Here is a 10,967-nt window from a genome sequence, read left to right on the forward strand (position 1 = left end):
GAGAGAGGAAACGAGAGCAATTCTAGGGCATGCTCTGTTAGTTCTCTGTGATGTCAGTGCAGTTCAACAGAACACTGTGTGTGTGTGTGTGTGTGTGTGTGTGTGTGTGTGTGTGTGTGTGTGTGTGTGTGTGTGTGAGAGAGAGAGAGAGAGAGAGTCAGAGACTGGCTCTGGACAATGAAAGTGTTTTTATTTGTGTGTGTGTGTATGCGGCAATTGAGGTGAAGATGATACAGAGCTAAACATGAAGGTATTTGTATATATGCACATATATAGAGAACGGAAGAGAGATATAAAGAAGCATAGAAGATGAAAATGACTGTTGTCCAATAACACAAGTTCTTATTACTAGGATAGTGAGCTTTAATGATCGTATCAGACATGCTGGACTAAACCTGGACACGCTGTCAGGAAGAACACTCTAAAAACCATGGCAGGTAAGTTTACGCAACTGAGACACACTCAAAAATTAAGCGAGAGATAATCTTTGTGTTACTTGTCTACTTAATATCAAAAATGATCGCTGGCATGAAAAACTGATCAGACACTCTATGTGTATTAAAGGTTGGTGTTTTTTTTTTTTTTTTTTGCCTATTCAGTTATATGTAGTACTTAAGTGCAGCAAAGCTCCAAAGAATCAACCAACGAAAACAGAGGTTACCCAACATTTCTGTCAGCTGAACCATTTAGACTTAATTTTCTTAAAGTTCTCTATAATATTTTAAGTTAAATTTTTGATTTGGTGACTCATTTGTATGGTCATGGTTCACGTTGTCAATTAATGTTCACATGACATTTGAAATAATCAAAACAGATAACAATTAGGTTTAAGGGTGTTCACATGAGACCTGTGGAACTGCTCTGAAAACATGATATTATCAACTGCACGTGTGTAAATGAACACAGTGCCACTTGTCACTCTAAGAGACAACAGACTATTTACTTATTTGATTGTGTCCCACAAACTTTGATTTACAATTAGGATACTATAACATCTATACCTATTTCACTTTTATTTTGATAAAGTGTGGAGTCTTAATTGTTTATTTTAATGTTACTTTTGATCTAAGAAATTACTAGCTATTCATCAACTCAGTAATTCATTATCAATTCACTATAGAGTTTCTATACATGTATGCTTTATTTATTTAAATTTTTTACATTCAAATTAAAAAAAAAAAAATGTATTTTTTATCAACCTCCATCAACCATTCCCAAAATCTATCCCATAATTTAAAAAGGCAAAAACATTTTATTAGAAAATAAAATAAAAAGACAATTTGAATACTATTCATATTACTATATATATATATATATATATATATATATATATATATATATATCATTGTACTAGATAATCTGCTGATTAACATAATATTAACTGTTATTCAAAATAATAGTTCAGAATAGCCATATTCAATATGGCTGAGAATATGGAGGAACAACAAACAGCCCTGTTCTTATTAGTCTGACGTTTGTGTCCTTAATTTAGCAACCCTTCAGGTCAGTGAACAAATTCACTCCAAACACTGCACAAATGTTATATCTGTAAAAGAAAGGAAACAAAATACAAAGGCTTGTAGATTCTCATCAAACAGTGAGATTTTATGACTAGGGTTGGGGTTTAAAAATCATTCTTATTTAGTTAACTACACAAAATAGATTTCATGTGGGCCGGATCTGGGACAACACTGGGATGTCTGGGATGGCATGTACCCTTTCAGCCAGAGCTTTGCCATGTGTGGCAATGACGGCACGGCGGGGATCCGGCAAACAACATGAGGGTCGATTGTTGGTGGGAGGAGTGTGGCCCAGATCAGTCCAGTGATATGTGGCCCAAATCAGGCTAAGATCTGGCAGCATATTATGTGACCCATGATAAACAAGATAGAGACAATATTGCATGATAATGGTTAAATGTTCACATACATTTTAATGTACAGTGTAGTATTGTTAAAATGTAGTCTTTGAAATGGCAAGTCAAAACAGAATGAAATATTATCATTTAAAAATTAAGCAAATCAGTCAAGTGCATGTCACGGTTGGTAAACTCCTGCTGCCTACTCGCCGTCATCATCCGGACTACTCACCTTCTCTCCGCCACCACCCGTATTCCTCACCTCCTTCCCACCACCACGAAGTGTCGTCTCCTCAGCATCTTTGTTTGTTTGTGTATTTGTATTCCTCTCAGCCCATTAAATCTGTTAAACTCGCATCTGCTTCCAGACTTCCTTAATCCACCGTCACAGTGCATTAAACTGCACTTAATTATAATTTTATTAAATTTTATATTAGTATTCTTGGTACAAATAATCTTAGAATCCTTACATGAAAAGAAAGAGAGAGAGTATTTAACCGTTATCATGTAATATTTATTTGGTTTACTATGGGACACACACTGATCTATAATAGAGAGTTCAGAAGCTACACAATGAGCTTCTACTTCTCCAGCTGCAGGTGCCAAACCATCCCACAGACCAGGATCTTGTCTTCACGACAACAATATCTATACTCAAGTTGAGCATAAATAAAAAAAACAGTTATTAGTTTAGGCTATAAAAATGTCAATCCAAAAACAAATTAATCTAAGGTGAAGCTGATGCCAAATGTTTCCATGTTCCCGACGTATCTGGATGCTAAAATTTTATTTAATATAAAGAATATAGAATAATGGTAAATGTATAATAAGTAAGGCTGTATATGCGTCCGAAAGTTGGATTTCAAATTTCATTCTAAGAATTAAGGTTAATATAGCAAATGAAAACTGTTCAGCTTCCAGGAAATTTGAGAAGCTCCGCTAGGCTATTTTAGTTCCCATCCCTCCACAACAAATCATTTCAATTAACAGTATTTAGAAAAGAACAAGAATTTAAAATATAAGAAGCTATAGCAATATTAACGACAAACTAAAACGAATTAATTTAGGCCAAAACGAAACTGAAACCAGCGGTCTCTCATTCAACACAAAATCAAAGTTTCTGTGTTCGCGATGTATTTGAATGACAAATGATTATACAAAATAGCCTAGTGTTTATTATAGCCTAATGTTTGTAAACATTTTGTGTCTGCATTATGTCTATTTCTGAATGAAATATTTTTTTTGATAATTTACTGAAAATAAATAAATGACTTTTTAAACCGTTTAACTGATTATTAATTGGTCAAAATTAGCTGATACAGTTTGCTGCATTCATGTGCACTCAGAAACCGTTGACTGTGAACGAATCAGCAGAGCTTGTATGAGCTTTTGTCATCGCTGAATCTTTCTCAGACGTTTCCAAATGTCGAAATTGGTTAGCGCATCTATCTGTGCATGATGATGTCCAATGACTCCGGTGAGCAGAGCTTCTCGTCGGCATCCCGTCGGCATTTAAACAGACCTTTGCTCTTAATTCCGATCGGTCCAACGCAATAACGAAATCTGAGCAGGTCTAAAAACTGAAACTGTTGATGCTGCACAATACACTTTGGAAAAGTTATATATATTTTTAAAATATGAGCAGGCCTACAAGCTGGGATTGGTAATGTTGCACTGTAATCATAGTTATTTATTTTTATTTTTCATTATATTTTATTATATGATATTGGTTTGAGACTGAGAGTATTTAATTTATTGGAGAAATTTGCAGCAGTATTTTATTTCCTATTCTTTTTTTATTTTATATATATATTATTAAAAAGAATTTTAAAAAAGTGTAAACAAATTGTTAAAAAAAAGTTTATAGTAATAAACAACCTGCAGTTTAATGTTTGCATTTCTTTCCCTTACTGTACCAAAAATGAACCGAACCGTGACTTTAAAACCGAGGTACGTACCAAACCGTGATTTTTGCGTACCGTTACACCTTTAGTAGGTGGGGGGGAGTGAATGAACAGCGCTCTCGTTCCACCCACAATACCCATGGCTGAAGTGCCCTTGGGTAAGGCACTGAACCCTCAGTTGCTCGCCGGGCACTGGATATATAGCAGCCCACTGCTCTGGGTTTGTGTTCACGGTGTGTTCCCTTCTCACTGCTGTGCACTTGGATGGGTTAAATACAGAGCACCAATTCTGAGTTACCATACCATTTAATTCAGGTTATCATACTTGGCAAATGTCATGACTTTCACTTCACAAGACTCTTCCAAAAAAGATTCGTCCAGTAGGGTTTTCAATAGGATTACCCACAGCAGATTGGGCCACATCGACACAATCAACAAGTCCAAATCCTTTTTCTCCTTCAATCTGGGCAACACTTGGTTCAGCAATTTGATAAGAATCAAAGCATACTTGAGCCTCTGTAGTCACATGTGAGCGTTACACTCCCAGGGGAGATATAGCCAGCAGCCATATCGCCCTGCAGCCCAAGACTGGTTGCCCACTGAAGCTAAGCAGGATTGAGCCTGGTCAGTATCTGGATGGGAGACCTCCTGGGTAAACTAGGTTGCTACTGGAAGAGATGTTAGCAAGGCCAGCAGGGGGTGCTCACTCTGTGGTCTGTGTGGGTCCTAATGCCCAAGTATAGTAATGGGAACACTATACTGTCAAAAAGCACTGTCCTTCAGGTAAGACATTAAACTGAGGTCCTGACTCTCTGTGGTCATTAAAAATACCCGGATGTCTTTCGAAAAGAGTAGAGGTTTGACCTTGGCAACCTGGCCACATTTGCCCTTTGGCCTCTGACCATCATAGCCTCCTAAAAATCCCCATATCTACTGATTGTCTTCAACACTCTGTCTCCTCTCCACCAATAAGCTGGTGTGTGGTGGGCATTCTGGCCGTACTATGGCTGGATGCTGCACACTGGTGGTGGACGAGGAGATACCCTTTCACAATGTGGATTGCTTTGAGTGTTTAGAAAAGCGCTATATAAATGTAATGAATTATTATTTATTATTATTATTAAGTCCACTTCCAAAAGCCTCAGCAATATCTTAAGATGCAACCTCCATTCCATGATACATGACATGGTGATAAGAAGCAATTTAAACACTGCATGAATTTTTCAAGTCTGCTGTCACAAACCAGTCCATCTTAACATTCTTCATTGGAGAGATTATCTCTGTGACATGACGTTACACACAGGTTGCCTGTGAGTATAAATAGGTGACTGAATTATACGTTGTCAGCTGTTATGGCTGAAAAAGACACACAGGCAAGTCTGAGGCATGGTAGCATTGCATTTCCATTCTCATTCTGTGCAGAGCACAACCAGCATGACCTGGTGCCACACATGCCTTGCTAGTTATCCGTGAGGTGATTGACAAGACATATGTGGCAGCGGGTCAGGTTTGAAGGCAAGATTGAAGCCCTCAAAGAGGATGATTACCTCTGCAAAAGATAGTTAGCCAGCAAATCTTCACATATCCTCGCTCGAACAGTCGTTCCACATTTGCAAAATTGGAATGTGGGAAAGTAAAAAATGTGAGTCACTACATCCAAAAATCCCCCACTTGTGGGGCTGACAGAAGGAGAGGGCAATTGATCAATGTATCCTCCTAAATAGATTAAAAAAGTATCCAGATTAACATTCACAATGTTGCACTAAACTGAATTCTGTTAGGATTCTTTCCTGCTAGGAACTTTTGTGCATTAGAGTGTTCTTATTATTCACAGTTCACATCACCTAAATGCCACAAGGCTTCACACCCCCCCCCCTCTTCATCATTTCATTTTTGAGCATCAGAAAGTGTAATATCAGGTTAATGAAGAGGTTATACAGCCCAATTGCCTTTTAAAATCTGGTATAAATTTGTAGATTTTTTTCCTTAAGGGACAAAAATATTAAATGGACGAAAATGTCATACAACTATTGACAGATGATGACGCACTTTTTGTACTGAATTGTAAGAGACTGATTCATGTCTGATGATTGTGTCATCTAAATGAATATACTGTTTGTGCAAGAAGCACACAAGGCTAAGAATCAAGAACAAATTAATTTATTGCTTATTTGTTAAATATTTATATCTCTTCACCAGGTGCGGTCTTTGTATTATACAGTCTGGTATTATTCCAAACAGTCTCCACTTGCCACAAGGAGTGTTCGTGTGACACTAATGCCAAAGTGGTGGATTGCAGAGGACGAGGATTATATGATATTCCACGTGAACTTCATCAAGATACCCTGGAGTTGTATCTCCAAAATAACCATCTCCGAGGCCTGGGCTCTATGTCCTTTCAAGAGACACCACAGCTTCAAATTCTGGACCTAACGAATAATTCAATCACAACACTTTCCCCAAGTTCCCTTTTGGGACTTAAAAGCTTAAGGGTCCTCAGCCTGGCAAATAACTCTATTCGGGAAGTTGATCGACGCCTTTTGGTTTCAATTAAAAATCTAACCATATTGGACTTGTCCTTTAACACCATAGGTGGTCTACCTGGAGGACTTGCTGATAGTTTCCACTTTCTGACCCATCTGTCACTCCATTACAATCGGCTTACTAAGCTGGACCGTATACACCTGGAAGCTCTTGGTAAACTTAAAGTTCTACAGCTGAAAGGCAATCCTTGGAAATGTGACTGTCATCTGATAGGACTTAAACTATGGTTGGAGACATTTGCCTTCAAAGGTAACAAAATGGTTGAATCGACAAAGATTGTTTATTGGGAGTGTTAAAACACACACACACACACACACACACACACATATATATATCAAAACATTAATACATAGCTACATTTTTTTTCTCACAACGAAGAGTGCAAGTAAGAATAGTTCTAAATTGACAATCCTGCTCAACTATATGTATATGTTGTTATTATTCATATACAGTATATTATTATCAAAACCTAACCCTAATTTTCTATCACAGAGGATAAAAAAGTCAGTGTTAAGCCCTTTGTAAAGTATAGCTTGAGTGTCCTGTCTTACACCCTGCCAGTGCCATTCTTTTCTAGGTAGGTGTGAATGAGTTTATTGCGTTGAAATGAAAACAAATAGATTTAGCTCAAAGGGAATTATGATATTTATAGGGAATTTTGACAGAATCACTGTTCTACGGCTAATCAACTGAATCACCAGCGATTTATTGAATGGGCCGTATCACATCAACTCACACAACAACCCATCTTCAATGGATATTTAATATCCAATGTATAGTGGAAACATTATTTATTTGTTATCAAGCTTGGCAGTTTAAAACATTAACTTGTAAGCACAAAACACAAGATGTCTCTCTTTTCAATATATATAAGAATTTAGTGGACTTATCAAAGACATACAAACTAATCAAACAAATGCACTCACACATTCACAGACGTTGCAGAAATAGAGAAAGTGACAAAAGAATGAGGCTAGGAGAGTGAAAATGTGAAATCCCCAGTTTATAGTAATAGAGTATATGCAATTTCTTAGACCAGAAACGACCATCAATCACTTAATTAACCCTAGTTTCTCAATGAGACTATTAAACTTCATATTAAATACACCAGTTCAGCTAGAAGGAGGTTTGTATTGGCCATGTTTATAAATATTAACTTTTTGTGGCATCCTTGCAGAAAGAGGTTTCCCAATGTTGTTGATTCACTGGAGGTCTAGTAGTCGTCCAGAGTGACTTCTTTGAGAGTCACTCATGGGTCGTTTGGCTGAACAACATTGCAGGGTTACGAGCTGGTTGAAGTTTTGGTGGCAGACATAGATGAGGTCGAACTCGGAGACACAGCTTTACCACAAAACTCAGAACACGAAACTCTCATTAGAAAATAAAAGAACCTAAAGTAAATAGAAAATAAAAGAAACGTGAGAATGAGACTAGATGGCTTAACTCCTCGTGATGGTAGATGAGCAGCCGACATGAAGGCCAGAAAAGCCAAAACCTCAAAAGGTGACAAAGGCATGAACAATGTTCCAGTGGTTACGGACATGGCTTGTTCATGTCATGGGGTTATATTTCAGCTGTTAGACATATCTCTTTTGGTGCTTTGACCAATCAAGACAATCAAGACCAGTCTTAGCCAGGTGTGTTACTATATTTTCTCTCCTAATACATAAATCAACATGTTATCTTATTAGTCATATCTTGGGCCTCTTTTTAGAATTTGGCTCTCCGTGTTGTTTCAACACTGTTTCTACAGCGTATCTTACAATTTGTTTGGCTGATCAGCTAGTTTACAGTTTTAATGGCATTTGGGAGTAGGTTCTGGATTTGGGATTTTCCCTTCAGTCGGCAGATCATGAAACATGTTTTTGCATCCAACTTCCATGTCTCTTTTAAACTGCTGCTGTGAGATTATTTGAAATGTTGGAGCATGGGGTGACCCGATGTTTAATTCATAGCTGGGATGGTGTAATTTATTTCCATGGCTTTAGCATACCATCAATATAAAATTATTACAAAAACAATTCTGCTTTTGTTTGATAGAAAATAGAAAAGGATAGAAAAGGGACTTTTCTGGTTACCAGCCCTGAGTTTTACATAAGGGATTTTACATAAGTTAACCCTGAATCATTCTAAACTTGGTGTAAGAAAAATTGAGGATGATCTTTTTTTCACATTTTTCAATACACTGCTCATAATTTTCCAGGGTATTAACATTTAATCCTGGGTATTCACAAGATGACATTTCAGATTTTACATTCCCCAGCTAAGAAGAGGCACTAAGACTGCTTAATATTTAGAAGTGTGAAATGTTCCTCTACCCAAGGTTAAAAGTAGGCTTTAAAATGATGATGGGTTAAGCTGAATGTGAAAAGCCATATAGTAAGACAAACTCCATCTGTTAGCCAGTTCAGCTTCATCATTTTTTCCTGTTCATAGGTGGAGTGGTCGACAGCGTCACATGTATCCAGCCTCATCTTATGCTGGAGCGGGACCTCCGGCACATTCCCTATGAGCTTTTCCAATCCTGCATGATCACCAGCTACAGCTACCTGTTCGCCAACATCCACTACCTGGACAATAAGCATCGCATGCTCAGCGGACAACTCCATCCAAGCCCCAAAGCACCATCTGGGGGTGATTTCAGCCCCTCAGGAGAAGCAATATTCCCTGAGTGTGAGGCCAAGCAGAGATCTCGGCCTGTGAACTACAGACACGCTATAGCCACAGTGGTCATAACGGGAATAGTTTGTGGAATTGTGTGTTTGATGATGTTGGCAGCAGCTGTCTATGGATGTGCATATGCAGCAATTAATGCCAAGTATCAAAGGGAGCTGAAGAAGAAAGCAAAAGAGGCGGGTTCAGGAGACAAGCAGAAAAATATTGAAAGAGAGGAGCACAAGAAACCTCTGGATTAATGCGAAGATCAGCATCATATGATGCACATGAAGTGCAAATACACAGCAAGGATACACACCAGACAATGCATACGGTTGTGTATCTACAAAGTTCGGGCAAGTCTGTGTACTTGGCAAGCATACTGGCAATGCCCCTGGGGTACATTTTTTATAATTATGCAGATACAGATCCTACCTGAAAGGGGAAATGTAAAGAAATTAAATTTTAATATATATTTTAGAGTAGTCAATGTGCTGTTTGTTGCAGTATAAATTTACTGTCCTGTGAAAGTAAATTAACCTGCAGCCATTTTCTCAAAATAACTGGCAACAAAAGTGAGTACAGTGAGTGATGAGAGTTGTATATCATTTAACCATACAAAACCATATGTCCTATTCATCATGTTCATGTTTTTGTCTACTTGACAGGACCATACAAATGTGTGTATCTTGTATTAGAGCAGTTAAAATTTGGTACTTTGAGTATTCTCTCATACTGACCACCGGATGTTCAACGTGGCACGTCATGGCAAAGAACTCTGAGGATTTAAGAATTAAAATTGTTGATCTCCACAAAGATGGCCTAGGCCATAAGAAGATTGTTAACACCCTGAAACTGAGTTACAGTAAAGTGGACAGGGTCATACAGAGGTTTTACAAGATGGGTTCCACTCTGAACAGGCCTCACAAGGGATGATCAAAGAAGTTAAGTCCTCATACTGAGCATCAAGTGCAGAAGCTGGCTTCATAAGACAGACAAATGCTGCCAGCATTTCTAAAGAGGTTGCAGAAGCAGAAAGTCAGCTTGCCAGTTTCTTAGACCATACGCCACACACTGCAACAAGGAAGCCTCGTCTGAAGCTGGCTCACAAGAAAGCCTGCAAACAGAAGACAATCTGTCCAAGAGCAAAAATTACTGAACCATTTCCTGTGGTCTGATAAGACAATGGTAAACTTGCTTGGCTCAGATGGTGTCCAACATGTGTGGTGATGCCCTGGTGAGGGATTACCAAGAAAATTGTGTCTTGCCTACAGTCAAGCATGGTAGTGGTAGCATCATGGTCTGGAGCTTCAAGAGTGCTGCTGGTACTGGGGAGCTGTGCTACATTGAGGGAATCATGGATTCCAACATGTACTGTGACATTCTGAAACAGAACATGATGCCCTCCCTTCAGAAACTGGGCCAAACAGCAGTTTTTCAACAGTTTTTCAATGACCCCAAACACACCTCCAAGATGACAACTGCCACGCTGAGGCAAGGTGGTGGAGTGGCCAAGTATTTCTCCAGACCTGAACCATATTACATACCTGTGGGGGCATCCTCAAGAAAAAGTTTGAGAAGCACCATGTGTCTAACATCCAGCAGCTCCGTGATGTCATTATGTAGGAGTAGAAGAGTATACCAGCAAAAACCTGTAAAACTCTGGTGACTTCCATGCCCAGGAGAATGAAGGCAGTGCTAGATACAGTAACAATGGTGCTCACACAAAATATTGACACTTTGGACACAGTTTTGACATGTACACTTAGGGTGTACTCACTTTTGTAGCCAGTTATTTTGACAATAATGGCTGTATGTTAAGTTACTTTCAGAGGACAGTAAATCTATACTGCTATTCAAGCAGCACATTGACTATTACAAATACTAAAATGGTTGCCGAAATGTGAGAGGTGTACTCACTTTTGTGAGATACTACAGTATGTATATATATATATAATACATAAACAAAAAAGTAACACCTTCCAACTGCATAAATAGCTCAGTTT

At 38.3% G+C, this 10,967-nt stretch overlaps 1 protein-coding gene across 1 annotated transcript; it reads left to right on the plus strand.

Annotated features, from left to right (window-relative positions):
- The first annotated feature begins 350 nt into the window (after positions 1-350).
- On the plus strand, positions 351-9,350 carry LOC132115063 (leucine-rich repeat and transmembrane domain-containing protein 1-like). Its single transcript, XM_059523468.1, has 3 exons — positions 351-437; positions 5,962-6,555; positions 8,743-9,350. The coding sequence occupies exons 1-3, from the start codon at positions 431-433 to the stop codon at positions 9,219-9,221; spliced, it is 1,080 nt and encodes a 359-aa protein (XP_059379451.1). The 5' UTR covers positions 351-430; the 3' UTR covers positions 9,222-9,350.
- Positions 9,351-10,967: the final 1,617 nt, after the last annotated feature.

This window comes from Carassius carassius, chromosome 34 (assembly GCF_963082965.1).
Source record: "Carassius carassius chromosome 34, fCarCar2.1, whole genome shotgun sequence".
NCBI lineage: Eukaryota > Metazoa > Chordata > Actinopteri > Cypriniformes > Cyprinidae > Carassius > Carassius carassius.

Coding starts and splice junctions, on each gene's coding strand:
- LOC132115063 (XM_059523468.1), top strand. Junction 6,556..8,742: donor GGAGACATTTGCCTTCAAAG/GTAACAAAATGG, acceptor TCCTGTTCATAG/GTGGAGTGGTCGACAGCGTC.